Consider the following 19,134-nt stretch of genomic DNA (forward strand, 5'->3'; position numbering starts at 1 on the left):
ATCAAAACACAGTCTGTTCGCTACAATCTACCCCATGACTCTGACACCAGAATTGCAATGACTGTGTGGCCAGAGGAAACACACATTGTTCTTTCTACATGGTGCATTTTATGGAGATAACTGGTGAAAGGTTTTTGGAAGCAAAGTCCAAATAGAATTGCCAAAAATAAGAACAATGTTTTTCCTAGCTGATAATAAATTCTGCTGCTCAGATTAGGGCAACCATTCCTGACCCAGAGCAGAATAGTCCAACTGCACTGGAAGGCTGCACATGGTATGTGTTCTTTGAAGGACATGCTAGCTTGTTTGAATACAAATTTTATGTTTGTGTCTTTATGTTATATTTTCAGTGCAATTGAATTTGTATTTTATGTTATGGCTGCTTGTTTGTTGAAGCCCATAGTCTTATTTGTTTATTTATTGTGGAAGGTATTGGGTGCGTTTTGAGTGGAATTAAATGATATTCAGTAATTATTTCACTGGACATGACAATACTTAAGTGTAACTGGGTATCCATATCATTTCACAAAGTAATTAGTTAAGGAAAATATAACATGAACAGTCCCATAAGATATAAAATTAAATTTAAAAATTTTATCTCAACAATCTACACATATATCATCATTAAATCAGAAACCTACAATATGATTAAAACTATGTCACAGGGGCTGGAGAGATGGCTCATCAGTTAGGAGTACTGACTACTCTTCCAAAGGGTCAGGGTTCAGTTTCTAGCATCCACATGGCAGATCCAGGGGTTCTGACACCGTCACAATACATACATTCAGGCAAGCATCTATACATCAAATAAATAAACAAATCTTACAAAAAACAATGTCACAAATAGACACAGCAATTTTCATCAAAATAATGTTAAGTGCATTATCTGATGCTTGCTTCTCTTCTTTATGATGCTTTGTGTATTTCATTTACTAGCCTGTTCCTCATGAGAATAAGGCCCTTCCTTTCTTTATGATATGATTTCCCATCGCATTAAGCATGAAGTTTTGATCTGTGTTAATTGGGGCTATTCCAGCCCTGTGGTCATCTATGACAAAAAGGGATGTAATGTTACACTACAATACAAAGCATGCATAGACTTACCAGAGTTAATTTTTAGCTTCATTTTAACAAATGGTTTAATTTGTTTGAAAAAATATATTATTTAGCCACAAAGATGCTAAGGCACAAAACAAACAGGCTCAGGTTCATGTGACAGGCAATTTTGAGTTTCTCCATTGACAGGAGAAACCATGCTTGAGCTGAAGCCTGGAGAATGCAAGAAGTTCTTTCTCAGGTGCTTTCTCCAAAATATTCCCTGAGAAGTATCAGAGTGATGGGCGTTTACTTGTTTAAACAGGACATTCTTCTTTGGCACTTAAACTCAAGATGTAGTGCCTTGTGGCAAGCTTCTTCTTATTAAATCAAATCACTCAGGCAAACCATAGCCTGAATGTTATTATTCTGTTTAACAGAGTGGACCCCAGATCAGAGCAAGGCTTTTCTCCATATATATTTAAAGAGATTCTACAAAACCCAGCTTTGATAGTAAAAAATTACAAATGGACCATGTGGAAGTAGGATTAATAGAAATGTTAGTATCAGTGATACCATATATATACTTCCTTTAAGTTACAAAAAAGTGGGAAGAAGCTAACAAAACATACCTAAGAGGTCAAACACAGTTTAACGTTGCAACTTTTATGGTTCCCATTTCTGATAAATATAGCTTAGTGTATATGAAAAGAATAAATAAAATTTTAAGATCATTTGATTTTTATGTATGAGTATGTGCCTGAATGTATGTGTGTGTATTGTGTATGTGCTGGAGTCTACGATGTTCAGAAAATGGCATTGGATCCACTGGAATTGGAGTTACAGGCGAATGTGAACTGCCACAAAGGTGCTAGAAACTGAAAGTGGGCCCACTGCAAGAGTAGCAAACACTTATAAGTTATGTCTCCAGCTCCAAGAAACATGCAAATAAATATTCATGCATTTAACACTTGAAAGGCATCTCGACATAAACACAAAATATTTTAAATTACTAACTGCTGAAAATATTTTTACACTGAATGTTTATTAAATACAGCAGATGTCTTCAGAATACCTTCAAAAGACTGAAAGAAAACTACTTTAATAATTCTATTTATGCAATAAATTTAACAGTAAAAGTAAAAAAGACTGTCAGTTTTAGACCACTAAGTAACAGAATTTGTCTGAGAATATAGTCACCAAAAATTATAAAATAAGCATTTTGGATGATCAAAGTAATCCTACATAGAACTTCTGAGCTATTAGACACGTACCTAGAAAATAAAGTGGCAAGCATATGGGCTAACCTACACTATTTTCCCTATTTCAAAAGTAGTAAAATTTGAGCATGGTTTAAAAATAAACACACGGACTATAAACTTAGAATATAAGAAACCAAATATAACCCAATATAAGAAGATTGTCTTTGTCAAAAACCCAAGTATTTTCAGACAGGATTTTAAAAAAATCAATAATGTAGTTGATACAAAAAGAGGCTATAGCAAAAACTGCCTGTGCAGACTGTGACAAACAACAAAAACAATCAGCAACAACAAAGCATTGAATATAACTATGTGAGTTTAGCACAAAATAAATGAGAGGCCAGATGAATGACCATAGTAAATCTTTTATATATCAAAATATATAACTGACTAGCAACTCACCAATTTCAAAATTATTGAATCAATTTTATGTTAAAAAAAAGTCAAGACCAAGGGAGGGAGAGGAGATTAGGAATATTAAGAAATATACAATCAAATTGGGAGATATTTAAAATACTAACACAAGTAATTATTAAGGACCATTTGGACATGTCTATCAATATACCTGTCTTTTCCTCAGTCATTTACCCGTGAGTTCAGACAGTGAATCTTCTAGAGATTTTGAACAGGACAGTATTCTACTATCAACAGGACAAAGATCACATAGGAAATGTTTATTCTTGTATTGCCCTAATTATTTTATACAATGGACATTTATTATTTGAGATTTTGCTGTTACAAGAAAGGTTCCGATGAGCATGTGTGCATGTTTCTCTGTGTGCATAGGTGAGCCATCCTGCAGCACAGATAAATATAAACAGAATTTAGACTATATTTAGAATTATAATGCACAAAATCCGTTAAAATACATAGCATTTTGTATTTTCTTTTTGTTTTTTTAAGACGGTTTCTCTGCAGCTATGGAATCTGTTCTGGAACTAGCCCTTGTAGACCAGACTGGCCTTGAACTCACAAAGATCCTCTGCCTCTGTCTGCCAACACCACCCAACATATTTTCTTTACAGGGCACTATTGAATTATTTTTCATACTCTAACATATAATTTGTGCTTTTGTGTTTCATATTTTTGTCTTTATGATTGAAAAAAGTAGTTTAATGAAAAAAGTAAAATGCTGTTTCTTTGATCATCTTTCCTGTTGAAAAGGTTTGCCATTTTGTTTCAAATTTCTTTCTATTTTTCCCTCTTATTTAGTACCTAGAGCTCTTATATTTCATTATTTTTATAATATATTGTTAAATTCTTCCAGCCTATTGCTTATATTTCAGTACTTATTCTGCTACAAGTTTAGTTGTGTATAGGTTAGTAATTAGGATAGCACCATAGATATTCTAGAGTTATTTTTTCAAACTTTTACTTTGTAAAATTGTTGTTAATGTTAAAATTTGCTATTTAAGCACATGCCACCATCTGTTCTTACTCCTCATCTTTCATAGACGTTAAATAAAAATAGATATATGTGACTTTAAATAACAAAAAATTAAGAAATGTGTATTAGATAGATTTAGAAAAGTGGAAAGTCATTCTATAATTTTTTTCACACTTGGACTAGAAATATGTCTTAAGTTAGAGTTCTTTGCTAGCAAACCTAAGTTCCAGGTTTATCTTCACAGCTACAATAAAATGGGGTGGGGGTTGATTAATATTGAAAGTTATATTATCTTTTTATTTTAATTTATTTTTTAAATTTCATTTTACATTCAATCCACAGTTCTTTCCCCATCCCTCCTCCCATGCTCCTCTGCCCTCCTGCCTCCCTACCTACCCCTGATGCCTACTCCTCCATCCAACCCCCCCATCCACTCCTCTCAATGGGTAAGGGCTCCCTTGGGAGTCAACAAAGTCTGACACATTAAGTTGGGGCAGGACCAAGCTCTCCCCACTGCATTAAGACTGAGGAAGGCATCCAACCATAGGGAATGGGCTCCAAAAAGCTATCTCATGCATCAGGGATAGATTTTGGTCCTACGGCCAGGTACCTCACAGATAGTTCAAGCTTCACCACTGTCTTCCACATATTGAGGGTCTAGTTCAGTTTCATGGAGTCTCCACAGCTGTCAGTCTAGAGTTGCTGAGTTTCCACGAGCTTGGTTCAGTTGTCTCTGTAGATTTCTCCATCATGATCTTGACCTCCCTTTCTCATCTATTCCCTCCTTTTGCTCTTCGATTGGATTCCTGGAGCTCAGCCTTGTGTTTAGTCGTCGATCTCTGCATGTGGTTCCTTCATTTCCCAGATAAAGGCTCTAATATTGTAGTTGGAGTATTCACCAATCTGATTACAGGGGAAGTACAGTCTGGCTCTCTCTCCCCTATTGCGTGTATTATTGCTGGGGTCATTGTTGTGGATTCTTGGGGACTTCCCTATACCAGGTTTCTCCCTAACTGTGGCTCTCTCTATCAAGATCTTTCTTTCATTGCCTTCCCACTCTGTCCCTCTCCCGACTCTACCACCTGGTTCTCTCATGCTTTCCTCTCCCATCCCTCCTCTTCAACGCCCCCTCCCCACTGCGAGTTTACCTGGGAGATCTCATCTAATTCCCCTTCCCTGGGTGATTTATGTGTCTCTCCTTGTTACCTACCTTCTCTGGAGCTGTGGATTGTAGTCTGGTTGTTTTTTGCTTTACACCTAATATCCACTTATGAGTGATTACATACCTTGTTTGTCTGAGTCTGGGTTACCTCACTGAAGATGGTTTTTTCTAGCTCCATCCACTTGCCTACAAATTTCATGAAGGCATTGTTTTTCACAACTGAGTAATACTCCATTGCATAAATGTGCCATATTTTCTTTATCCTTTCTTCAGGTGAGGAGCATCTAGGCTATTTCCAGGTTCTGGCTATTAAAAATAATGCTGCTGTGAATATTGGTCAAGTGTCCCTGTGGTCTATTTGCACATCCTTTGGGTATATGCCCTGGAGTGGTATTGCTGGGTCTTGACGTAGATTATTCCCATTTAACCATTTGGAAAGTACTGAATTAAATTATCCCAAAATTTTCTTTCATTGTTAATATTTTACAACACCTGATTTATTTCCCTTTGGCATCATACATCCCATGAGAAATGAATGCTATTTAAATATGTGGATTAAACTGAGCACTGGACCCAAATGACTTTATTAATCACTAGAGAAAATAATATGTTTTAGGAAAAAAAACCCTGAATTCCAATTACTTACAAATGTCAAATTTGATTTTCATGTTCATCTAAGATCAACAAGGAGATTCTTAGAAGTCTCTTCACCATCAAAAGAAAGAAATGAAATGAAAATGAAAAGTTCATTTAGACATGTGCAGTTTTGGAGGCCTCTAAATAAAACGTTTGTTCCCATTATGCTCTCCTCTTTTTTATTGATCCAGTTTGACTCAGTGATAAGCTAATATGATATTTAAAATTATTTCACTAGAATCTTAACCCTTATATTTTACATAAATGATTCAGAGGAAAATTTGAAAATAGGAGGAAAAGTTGCATTTTCAGAAAGCAAACTGGTGAGTTGTTGTAATAGAAGAGGTGGTACAGCTGGTTAAGGACATCAGGGTGGTGTGCCCAGTCCACCGTCAGTCACCTTGGAGATCAGCTCACAATACTGACAGATATCTGCTGCACACCGCGCCCCCGTGTCTGCACTCTGTGCGCTGGCACCCAGTTCTCGAGCTTCAGGCAAGGGGGCTGGAGGTTGTAATACACAGACACACACAGACAGAGAGACAGCGACACAGGTCATCCTTGAATTCCCCAAGAATGCCCCCTTTATTGTGTTCAGGGGCAGATTATATAGAGATAGCCACGCCCCAGCCAAACCCACCAGAAACCACTCTCCTGCCATCAGGAACTCCTGAAGGTCTCGTGCTCAGAGCAGCTGTAGGCACTCAGATCAGGGGGAAACAAATTGTTTACAAGAAATTCAGGATCTGGGGTTTCACTGCTCCCAACAGACATCATATTTGGAGAATTATATAAGGTTTTAAGAGTGAATGTTAAAAGAATGAGATTATAGAAAACTATAAAAGTCTTAATTCTAAATCAAAGTTTTTGATAAACCTGTAATTGCTATCCACAATACATAGGTGATTTCATTTCACAATAGTCTACCAAATGCCTCTGAGTAACGGTAGGAAATGAAACAGAAGGATCCACAAGATGTTATCATGATGTGAAGCACGATTAATAAAATTCAAAGAGAAATCTCCTCTATGATGATGACTGGGTAACATACTGATTTATGCATATACAGAACATCATTAAGAATCATTTTATTGACTAGTAGTGTTTGGTTATTCCCTAGACCTCTGGGTTATCCGGTCTCTGGTCATTGGTTACCCAAGCAATGTTGGGTATGGGTTCAATTTTCTTTCCTTTTCTTTTCTTTTTCTTTTCATTTTTTTTTTTTTTTTTTGGTTTTTCGAGACAAGGTTTCTTTGTGGCTTTGGAGCCTGTCCTGGAACTAGCTCTTGTAGACCAGGCTGGTCTCGAACTCACAGAGATCCTCCTGCCTCTGCCTCCCGAGTGCTGGGATTAAAGGCGTGTGCCACCATCGCCCGGTGAAATGAAATGGGTTCATTTTTCTAAAGTGTACCTTAGATCAAATCAGAAACTGGTTGGCTATTCCCACAGTTCTATGCTACCATTGCCCTAGTTTACATTGTAGGTAGGGCATATTGTAGATTAAAGACCTTGTGACTATTTAGTGTCCACATTTCTCTTTCAGTAGCCTGTGGAGTACCTTCCCACACTGCAGGGAGTAGGACATAAGGATGAGGACTCCATGTAGTCACCAGCTCAACCTCTTCATGTTCACTGAGTTGTGTGGGAATTGTGCTCAGCAATTGGGTCCTGCTGTCAGTTTTTGAAAAACAGCGTTTTTGTCTTAGTAACAGGCTTGGCTGTTTGGGGATTTACATGGGACCTCTTTGTCCAACATCAACTGAATGTACCCTGGTACCACAATGGAAACCTACAAGGCTGGGGCTCCACATTCTTAATTACTAGAAGTCCTCATTATGATGACTTTTTTTTTTTATAGGTTTCAGGAAGTTTCCACTGTCGTAAGTTTCCATGTGCCCATCGTTCCAGCTATCTCTTCCTGCACTCTCTCCGTCAACCCTATCTCTCCCTACCCCCTACTCTTGTCTCTGCTCTCCTCCAGTCTGCTCATATTTTTGTTTTCCCTCTCAAGGTTATCCTTGTATTTCCTCCTATACCACTTCTTTTTACATAACCACTTTGAGTCTATGGGCTACAGGTTTGTTATCATTTACTTAATGGCTAATACTTTTTAATAATTGAATACATACTATATTTATCTTTTTGGGTCTTGGTTACCTCACTCAAGATAATTTTTTATAATGTCATCCATTTTTCATATATATAAAATGCTAATATATATATTTTAGTTGATTGGGTTGTTTCCAGGTTCTGGCTATGATGAATAAAACTGCAATGAACATAGTTGAGAAAGTGTCCTTGTGGTAGGACAGAGCATTCTTTGGCTATATGACCAAAATGGTGTAACTGGTTCTTGGGATAGATCAATTCCCAGCATTCTTAAGAACACTGTTTTGATTTCCATAGTGACTGTACAAGTTTACACTCGCACCAGCAATGGAGGAGTTCCTCTTGCTCCACATCCTTGCCTGCATGAGCTATCACTTACATTATTGATCTTAGCCATTCTGACAAATGTAAGATCGAATCTCAAGATGATTATGATTGCATTTCCTTAGTGGCTAAGGATGTTGAACACTTCTACTTTCTGATTTTTCTTTTAAAAAAATTGAAAATATATTCTTCTCTCTTACAATACATCCTGATCATAGCTTCTTCTCCCTCCACCCTTCTCACCAAGATCCACTCCCCCCTTTCCCCTCTTCAGAAAAGAACAGGCCTTCTAGAGACAATAACCAAGCAGGACGAAGCAAGATGCCATAGACAAGGCAAAGGCCCTCATATCAATGCTGGGTGAGGCAACTTCATTGGAAGAAAATTGTCAAGAGCAGGCCAAGGAGTCAGAGATACACCTTCACCCACTAATAGCCATAATAAATAAGCAGCGAACCTGACGCAAATGCATGTAGGTTCTGTGCTTACCACTTCAGTGTTCAGCCCCTGTGAGCCCTGCTTAGCTGATTTGGTGCCAAGAACATTTCATTAATCATTTCTCAGCAATTTGAGAGTCTTCTGTTGAAAATTCTGTTTAGATCTGCATGACATTTTTTAAAAATTACATTATCTGTTGTTTGTATATTTAGTTTCTTGAGTTCTTCATAGAATTTGGCTATTAGACAGAAGACTTTATATTGGATGTGCAGTTGCTAAAACTCTTTTTCTATTCTTGTGGCTGCCAGTTTGTCCAATTGCCAGTTTGTTTTTTATCTTCAAGAAACTTTTCAGTTTCCTGAGTTCCCATTTATTAAGTGTTAATCTTAGCGCCTGTTCTATCAAGTTCAGTTCAGAAAATTATCTTCTGTTCCAATGATTTCAAGGCTATTCCTCACTGCTGATGTCTTTAATCGATGTGGACTTGAGTTTTGTGCAGGGTGAAAGAGATGGTTCTATTTGCACTCTTCTGCACTCTGATCTCTAGTTTGACCAGCCCAATTTGTTAAAAATACTTTCTATTTTCTGACCTATTTATTAATAAAAGGTTTCAATGTGGGTTTGGGTTTATGCCTGTGTGTTTAGTTGATTCCATTGATCAGCATGTCTGTTTTCTTCAATACCACATGGGTTTAATTACTATAGCTCTGTAGTACAAAGTTATATCAGTGACAGTGTTACCTCCAGCAGTTCTTTTATTTTTCAAGATAGTTTTTGATATGCTATTTTTTTTGTTTTTTTTCTCATGATGTTGAGAATTTGCCTTTAAAGTCTGCAAATAACTGTGCTTACGTTTTGATGGAGATTACACTGAATCTTTAGTTTGCTTTTGTTTTACATTAACAGTAAAAATGGCCATTTTTTTTACTATGTTAATCCTTCTGAGCCATGAACATGGAGATCTTTCCATCATCTGATATATTCTTCAACTTCTTTTTTCAAAGACTTGAAGTTTTTGTTGTACAACTCTTTCACTTGCTTGGTTAGATGTACCACAAGGTATTTTCTACTATTTGAGACTATTGTTAAAGTTGTTTCCCTGATTTTTTTTCTCAATGTGTTTGTCATTTGTATCTAGGAGGGCTGCTAATTTTTCAGGGTTCATCTTGTTTCCAGTCACTTCCCTGAAGATATTTGTTAGATGTAGGAGTTCCCTGGTAGAATTTTTCAGTCCACTTATTTGTACTCTGATATAATCTTTAAATAATTGTACTTTGACTTTTTCTTTTCCATTTTGTACCTCTTTGATCTCCACCATTTTTTCTTACTGCTCTAACTAGAACTTTTACTTTATTGAATAGATATAGAGAGGTAGTACTCTGTGTAATGTTCTTGATTTTAATGGACTTGCTGTAAATTTCTCCCCATTTAGTTAGATTATACAAGTAATTACTACTACTGGGTATCATATTGTAAAGTAGAACTTCAGAAATTTTGCTGGAATAAAGAATACACTGATTTTTAGTAGATATATTATCAAATTCTTCCATTGTCAATCATTACATGAGCCTAATTTACTTGGTCTCCCTGGTCCTGTGTGTATGTTTTTGTGTGTATTGCAAGGCTTAGAATTGACTATAATATATATTTTTCTGAGACTGTGTTTATTTATTAAAAATGGGAACATAATTCATATCAATATCTGGATAATATCTGGAACTTAATGTATGTCTGCTATAGCCATTTACTGAGAACAAAAGAGACTTTACCAATCATTTGCTAGGCCTATGAATATTAGATATTAAGTACATATTAATAAAATTTGGTTTAGAATGGTGAATTGTAAATATTAATATACATATAATGCAAATCAATCAGTTCAATAATGTAATCTAAAAACTGTCATGCATAAACATTTCCTAATTTTACCTGGGTTATAAATGTTGACTAAAAAGTGTTCTTTTAGTTGAGTACTTGGGTCATGGGAATAACATGAAATATCGTAGAAGCTTGGAATTGTCTGGGAAATATGAAAAAATCTAGTTTTCTTTAGGAGAGTGTTCATGCAGTTTGTCGGGGGAAGGAGCAAAGAGGAGCATCAGTATTGAGAGAGGAATAATTAAACCTGTATCAGTCTTGTTATTCTTCTCAGGTCTGATACGTTCTCCTTTATTCTCCTTAATAAGTGATAGTACCTTCAAAAACCTAGATGTTTAGCATTTCTCTTTTTCTTGCTATTAGGCAACTGTGGACCATATTGTTTGCAATCCTTTACAGTTTATAAATAACTAGTACTTGAATATTGATTCACGTTAGTTTTTATTTCATTGTTCTCTTTCCCCTTTTCTTTCTAATTTTTATTTTTCAGGAATAAAGTGGTTGTTAGAAAAAATACTAAAAACATCATAGCAAAATGAAGTTCTTCCTTTTGCTTTCCTTCATTGGGTTCTGCTGGGCTCAGTATGACCCACATACTCTATATGGACGAAGTTCTATTGTCCACCTGTTTGAGTGGCGCTGGGCTGATATTGCCAAGGAATGCGAGAGATACTTAGCTCCTAATGGATTTGGAGGGGTGCAGGTAATATTTGTTCACAATTTAAATGCAGAGTTCACTGTGCATATACAAAATTGTTTTCTATTATATTTTTGTTTATTTTTAGCAATGTTTTACTTCATATATAACTTTCTTAAGGAAGAAAAAAGTTTAGGGGATGGTAAATGTTTTTAGTGGTTCTAACACAGCAGATCTACAAGTGCACACCTAAGAATTGCAGAATCATTCATATTTTTCTAAAGGGTTTATTTATTTATTTATTTAAAGGGTTTATTAAGTAAACTATAATCTGATAATCTTGGTTGTTTTATTTGTAGGTCTCTCCACCCAATGAAAATCTAGTAGTTAACAGTCCTTCAAGACCTTGGTGGGAAAGATATCAACCAATTAGCTACAAAATATGCTCAAGGTCTGGAAATGAAGATGAATTTAAGGATATGGTGACTAGATGTAACAATGTTGGGGTAAGTGAAGTCATATTTCCTTTGAAGTCATTGTTTGAAAAACCAATTTCAATCTTGTATTTCCTATTCTTCTTGAGAAAAATGCTTCATACTTTAATTTTTGTTTATATTTTAGTTATAGCTCAAAAGTAACCACTGCTTTATGGTCATAAAAATTTCTTTTATATAAACCATTTATAGAAGAACACTTATAAAGAACAACTTAGTCTATTAATCCTCACAATCACACTCATTTTCTACTATCCCTTTTCCTAGTCAGGAATTAGAAATTTCAGATTTAATATTTACTGCCATTTTATGATATATAACTATTTCTCCGTTTAATATAGATCAGTATCTACCTTGTTTTCCCTTCAGATATTAAAAATGACTCAAATTAACTCCTTTTAAAATCAATAATGTCCAAATTTTAATACAATTCTAGTTTTTTTTTAAATAGTACTTTTCATTTGATTTTATAGTGATAACAGTTTCTGGCTTTCCACTTATCTGTTCTGTAAATCTTCAACTAACTATTAGAGCTGTTTGTGATCTTCATTTTACATTGGTTTTCTTTCACACATGACTTTTTGTATTGTCTAAGATTAAACTATAATGTATCAATATCTATCTATCTATCTATCTATCCATCCATCTTTTATCTGTCCATTATCTATCTATCTATCTATCTATCTATCTATCTATCTATCTATCTATCTATCTATCTATCTATCTATCTATCTATCTATCTATCTATCTACCCACCCACCCACCCACCCACCCACCCACCCACCCACCCACCCACCCATCCATCTATCTATCTATCTATCTATCTATCTATCTATCTATCTATCTCTCTATCTAATCTATCTCTCTATTTATCATCTATCTATTTATCTATCTATGCATCTATCTCATGCTTTCTGTAAAGTTTAAGTACACACATTTTATGTCTGTAAATTAAACTGAAGCACACACTTTTCTCTTCCAGGTCCGTATTTATGTGGATGCTGTCATAAATCATATGTGTGGAGTAGGGGCCGAAGCAGGAACCAGCAGTACATGTGGAAGTTATTTCAACCCAGGAACCAGGGACTTCCCAGCAGTTCCATACTCTGGTTGGGATTTTAACGATGGCAAATGTACGACTTCAAGTGGAGGTATTGAAAGCTACAATGATGCTTCTCAGGTGAGGAAGATAATCAGAATTAAAAAAAAATGCCCTCAGTATTTACATAGATCTTTTAGAATACTATTTAAAACACAGTTTAGAATCCTTAGTAAACATATTACTAAAATCTAGAAATGCAAATCAGTTTTTAGAAAGCTTCTCCTAGTAATTTAATGGCTCAAGGAAAGTGCTTTAAATATTAGAATTTCTGGGTTTTTTTTACCATATTAAAAGAAAAAAAGAAAGACAAGAGAGAGAAAGAAACAAAGCATTTTCTCAATCAACTAATAATATTAACTACTTTATTTCCCCATAGTTCAGTCTTCATAATGGAAAATCTTCTTAAGGTGTATTCCCAGTAGTTTGTGAATGTTCCCAGTGTCCCATGAACAGGATTTATGAAGCTTCATATAGACATGAATACGCGAAGAGTCAAAAAGATTCTCAGGTGACAGGTAACATTTGAAACAATAACCATTTTGTCTTGCTTGCTTATTTGTTTATTTCAATAGGTCAGAGATTGTCGTCTGTCTGGCCTTCTGGATCTTGCACTTGGAAAAGACTATGTTCGTACCACGTTGGCTAACTATTTGAACCGTCTCATTGACATTGGTGTGGCAGGGTTTAGACTTGATGCTTCTAAACACATGTGGCCTGGAGATATAAAGGCGATTTTGGACAAACTGAATAACTTAAATACACAATGGTTCTCTGAAGGAAGCAGACCTCTTATTTATCAAGAGGTAAAGTAATCCCTATATGTGCATATGTAAACGACATCATTTTTGTTAACCAAAAGATGGATGGAAGATTTTATTAAACACAATTTCAATAGGTTAATGTCTGAATGCCTTATGAAATGTGCAATTTATTTAACACTTTTATTGGGTGATAATAGGTTTAATTCTTTACTAAAATAAGAGTCTAAGGGAGTGTAGAAAATTTGTGTAGCCTGTGACATTATTGGGTCATTTAGTGTATACTCGGAGACAATTATGGAAGACAGAAAATCTTTGTCATTGACTTCAGCAAGTCTTTCTAAATTTAACTCTTGTCTGAGGTACGAAGTGTGTAAATTTAACTCTTGTCTGAGGTATGAAGTGTGTAAATTTGGGTAAATGGATTAATATTTCTGTTCACATATTTCATATGAAGAGGTTAGAATTGTTTTTTATTTGATTTCATTGGAAAACTAAATAAATTTGTAAGTGTTGGAATTGTTTATTTGACAGAAAGTAATTTGTATGAATTTCTAAATTTCCAATTATATGTTAAATTGAACTATGTCAGCCTTCCTTATTGGACAAGAAATGGCACTGACATTAAGTTTCTTTCAATAGTGATGCATATATGTTTTATAAAGAATAAAAGAAAATCAGTTAAAGCATCAAAGACATAAGAAATTTATAGGATATTAATATTACTTCACCCAACTGACAGTTTTCCCCCTTTCTCTCTACTAGGTGATTGATCTGGGTGGTGAGGCAGTGACAAGTTCTGAGTACTATGGAAATGGCCGTGTGACAGAATTCAAGTATGGAGCAAAACTGGGCAATGTTATCCGCAAGTGGAATGGAGAAAAGATGGCCTATTTAAAGTAAATATACACCATTTCTCAATTAGATTTTGGTAATTATAATCTTCTAAAGTCAGACATTTCTTTAAAACCACTTTACTCATAAATAAAGCTATAATGTGTCCATTTTGTTCTACTTATATATTGCAATAATTAATTTGAAATGTTTAACTGTTTATAATATAGAGTGCAATATTCAATCTTGTTTTTCATTTTACATAATGTGATATGGAATTTTTACCATTTATCTATATTACAATGTTACAGGAGCAATGTGAATGAAAAGCAAATAATAGCATACATAGAATCATGAAACATGTTAGACAATTATATATGTGTATATGCACATACCTAGAAGAAATTTTTCCTGTGGAGTAATCACATAGCTTGAGAATCAGTAGTTAAATGTAAATAGATTTAACTTTCTATTTAGTAGTTAATCTAAGTAGAAAGAGATACAGATTTAGGGTAACCTAAAAGTGTTGTAAAATAATAATATATTCATATTTTTTAAAAAAAAAATAGGAACTGGGGCGAAGGTTGGGGTTTCATGCCTTCTGATAGAGCCCTGGTCTTTGTGGACAACCATGATAATCAGCGAGGTCATGGGGCTGGAGGATCATCCATCCTGACCTTCTGGGATGCTAGGTAGGCAAAACCATTCTTTGATGATTTGTTACTTGCCCTTTAATGATTGCAAGTTTTCTATTCTTCTGTTGTAATATTATTTTGTAATTTTCAGACTCTATAAAATGGCAGTTGGGTTTATGTTGGCTCATCCTTATGGACTCACACGAGTAATGTCAAGTTATTACTGGCCAAGATATTTTGAGAATGGAGATGTAAGTTTGAATACATTTTTTTCTAAGAAAAGGGAAGCAGTCATGTTTCGATTTTACATAAAATTTTTTCATAAAATACATGCCATCAAATATTTATTTACTGTAATGTTAGCAATATAAGCTTATTACGGAAGTATCCACTGCTTTGTCACTATGAAAAAAACCTTGAAAATTATAGAACAAGGTACATAAAGCAAAACACAGGCATCTAATCATACTTACCTTGTCAATTTGATATGGAGATTGTGCATGGTAATACCTTTAAAGAAGGGAAACAAGTTTGCTTAATGCTATACTGGAGTTCTGCCTCCTCTCGGGCATTGCACCAGCCAGGGCTGAAAGAGGATAGTTCAAGGACAGCCCATTTATTAGGAGTAAGCAGCTGATAGTTATAGCCCAAGAAGAATAGCCAGTTGGAATCACGTGGTGGTATACCTTTGGGGCCAGGAGAAGGAACCTCATATATGGTCATGTAGAAAAGAAAGGATATTTTAGTGGTCAGATAAATGGCAACCAGTCCTCATGGCCTTGGAGATGCATGAACTTATCAGTTGCTACGTGCACCCAGGCACTACACCCAGGGATGTCTATCTGCTGAGGTCTGTTAGCATCTGAGCAAGGCAGGGGATGGGTGTGGAGTCGAAGGAAGAAGTGGCCAAATCTTACCTCTCAGAATGAGAAAAATCTAGGTTTCAGGCATACTTCAACATCTTAGCTTTGGGCCAGTCCTGTAGTTTAAAACTTGACCAAGATAAGTATTTGCTAAGTACTTTTACATTTTTCAATGGAATGAAAAAAAAATCATTCAGTTTAACTGAGTTTATCTAAAAAATATGCTTACAAAATTATGTTAAACTAAGCAAACAAATTTGAAGACTCATTCAGTAAATCTAAGGATTGCAAAATATTATGCAATACATTAATCTGAACAATTTCAAAAAGCAGTAACGGTCTAGGGAGATGACTTAGACGGTAAAACTCTTGCAGGAGGGACAAGGGTTCAGTTTCTTGACATCTTGCAATGCTGAGAAGTTTGTCTTCTCACCTTTAACACAATTGCCCAATACGTGGGGATCACAGATTTCTGGACCACCAAAATGGCTAGCTCTAAATTTAGGAGAGAAACCCTTCCTATATTGACAATGGAGAGAATGCTTGTTCAGTTGCTTCAGGAAGATGTGTAAATGTGTTGACAATCATGAAATGCATATTAAAACTTTTGAAAATTTATTACAGAATATCAGGATATATTTATTAGTACTTTTATTTAAAAGATTGTATGGAACATACACTAATATAAAATTGGAAATTAATTATACTTGTTAAAGAATTTTATAGACATCATATTTTTATAACAACAAACTGTTGGGTTTTTTTTTTTATAAATGATGAAATTTAGGCCTAGAGATCTTACGTATGTTTAATGAGTTTTTTAAAATCATTGGTACTGAAACCTTTTCTTTAATCCTTATCTTTCTGGTACAAATGCTCTTACCACTTTTGTGACATTAAAGAAGTAAGAGAGATAATAAGAAGTTATTGCATGAAAAGGCTCTGAGTGAATAAAAATGTGTAATTCTTTGAAATATGGCTCTAGAAAAATATGGTATATATACTCAAATAGGAAGAACTCTAAAGGTCTGTATAAATGTTGAAAAAATTAGACACTAAGTAGATACTTTAGAGACTCAAGTAGCAGAATTTTTTTTAGTTTAGTGCAATGATAATGAGAATATGCATGTTAAAATCCTGAAAATTTTCTCTTTAATTAAGGATGTCAATAATTGGGTTGGACCACCAAATGACAATGGCGTAACCAAAGAAGTGACGATTAATGAAGACAGCACTTGTGGCAATGGCTGGGTCTGTGAACATCGATGGCGCCAGATCAGGTTGGGATTGTCCCCTACGGATCTTGTCTAATAAGAGAATTGTTTAACTTTTTGTTTTAAATTGTTGAATATAAAGGGTACGAGCATTTTACGTGATATTGTGCTTTTAGGAACATGGTTGCCTTCAGAAACATAGTCGGTTTTGAGCCTTTCTCAAACTGGTGGGATAATGGCAGCAACCAAGTAGCTTTTGGCAGAGGAAACAAAGGCTTCATTGTCTTTAACAATGACGACTGGTAAGTGGAAATCAATTAAAGTAGGATTGTATATTCTTATATTTTTAGATACTTCCTTTCACTTCCTGTTCATTTGTAGCTGAAAATATTTGCATTGATAGATTTAAATAAGTATAGTGACTTGAAAACTAGAAAAAATGATGCTTGTTCTTAACTTGTTTCTACATTTTTGTAGATTCCAAGTAGAGTTTTGGTATTGTTCTTTATGTATTCTTACACTGTCATGTGCATATATTCTCACTCATACACTCATCTGTACAAAGCATATACACATTCAATAAAAATCTTAAAAATCAGCAACAAACATGGACATTATTTTCAAAGTACATCCCCATTTCCTAGCTCTGTATCACAACTATTTCTTTTTCTGTTCCCTTGTTATCTAATCTTAAATTCTCTGCCTTTGTGTGATGAGTAGTTTCAATGCATTTGTATACTTGCTATGGCTGATGGTTTTCCTCAGGAGGCAGTTGAGTTTGGTTGTACAGATTCCAAAGATTGGCCTTCCATTTTTGATCCATGCTTCTTTTTTTTCTCCTTTAATATTTTCCTATATATATAGAACTAGACTTAGAGAATCTCAGTGCAAGTAGTTGAAAATCTCAGTTGCAAGGGTTTTTTTCTCATTTGGATTATTTTATTAGTTTCTCTTTTGATGCTGTGATTAAATGGCATGAACAAGTCAACTTACAGAAGAAAGATTTCATTTGGGCTTGCAAATCCAGGGGTTAGACTTTGTGAAAGTAAGGCACGAAGGCAGGAGCCCTGATGGCTTACACTATGAACCACAGTCCAATACAGAAAGAGCTGATTAGAAAATGTAGGAGTGTTTTTTTTTTCTCAAGGTCTACTTTCAATGACACAATTTCTCCAATTATCTACCTATCTATTTGTCTATATCTATCTTGATTCTAAGTTTTATTTTTATAGTACCAAGTTTAGGAAATTATTTAATTTGGAGATAGTCTATTTTCTTGAAGTTGGCTTTGTTGAACTTGACTTTTTACTTTTACTTTTTCAGGTCTTTGTCAACAACTTTACAAACTGGTCTCCCTGCTGGCACATATTGTGATATCATTTCTGGAGATAAAGTTAATGGCTATTGCACCGGAATTCAAGTCTATGTTTCTGACGATGGCACTGCACAATTTTCTATTAGTAACTCTGCTGAAGACCCATTTATTGCTATCCATGTAGAATCAAAAATATAAAATTTAAAATAAATACATACTGCGAGCATCAAAAAATCATTTGTATTTTTTTCTTTTGCATAATTTAATTTTTATACTTCAGCCACATTTAGTAAAATCTATTACAGCAATAAAACTGAATGGGTAAAAAAGCGCATTAAAATTGTACATAAATTTAAGAAAGTTACATACATGTTTTTAATATATTTTAGAAGATTATCTTTCAATTATTTGTCAAAGGCAATTCCCAGATTTAAGATGATGTCCTGTCAAACATACTGTTTTATCACAAGCACCATTTGTTTCATAGTCCCCTAATGTCTCTTCTTTATTGAATATATTTTTCTTTATTTCATATATAAAGTATATGTGTATATATAATTATTTTTATCTTATTCACTCACTTATCTTCCATTATTTTCTTCCATTTTCTACCAGATGCCGTCTTCTTCCTGACAAATCACTTACTCCTCCGTTTTTTGTCTTCTCTTTTTAAAGGTCTAATGTGTAAATTTCCAGCCCTCCATACCGCTTATTTTGTTGACTCTGAAGAAGTCCTGCCTTAGAGAATTTCTTTTAAGACCTGGAAATTACTTTAGTGACTTTGTCTTTTCAAGCAAATGTGCATTTCCATGCACTGAAGCCTGTGACGTGTGGAACAAACCCTTTAGGACAGCTCTTTTATTTGTTCCAGTCATTAAGGCTTTTCCTTAAGGATTACAATTGCTTTTCATGAACTGGCCTTATCTGTAGTTTGTGAGCCATTTATCCTCCAAAACTGGACATTTTAAATATATATCTTTCTACTATATTTATTGTTCTTTTCTATATGGACCTTGATTAGAATGGCAAGAAAAATTATTCTGTAAGCCCC

At 34.7% G+C, this 19,134-nt stretch overlaps 1 protein-coding gene across 1 annotated transcript; it reads left to right on the forward strand.

Moving 5' to 3' along the window:
• Positions 1-243: 243 nt before the first annotated feature.
• Positions 244-18,317, forward strand: LOC142855005 (alpha-amylase 1-like). The gene is made up of 11 exons (XM_075981558.1): positions 244-274; positions 10,722-10,934; positions 11,228-11,374; positions 12,345-12,542; positions 13,037-13,267; positions 13,988-14,121; positions 14,626-14,748; positions 14,843-14,942; positions 16,716-16,834; positions 16,945-17,070; positions 18,092-18,317. Exons 2-11 carry the CDS (start codon positions 10,767-10,769, stop codon positions 18,279-18,281), a joined length of 1,536 nt encoding a protein of 511 aa, XP_075837673.1. The 5' UTR covers positions 244-274; positions 10,722-10,766; the 3' UTR covers positions 18,282-18,317.
• The last annotated feature ends 817 nt before the right edge of the window (positions 18,318-19,134 follow it).

Source organism: Microtus pennsylvanicus, chromosome 7, assembly GCF_037038515.1.
Source record: "Microtus pennsylvanicus isolate mMicPen1 chromosome 7, mMicPen1.hap1, whole genome shotgun sequence".
In the NCBI taxonomy this organism is placed as follows: Eukaryota; Metazoa; Chordata; class Mammalia; order Rodentia; family Cricetidae; genus Microtus; species Microtus pennsylvanicus.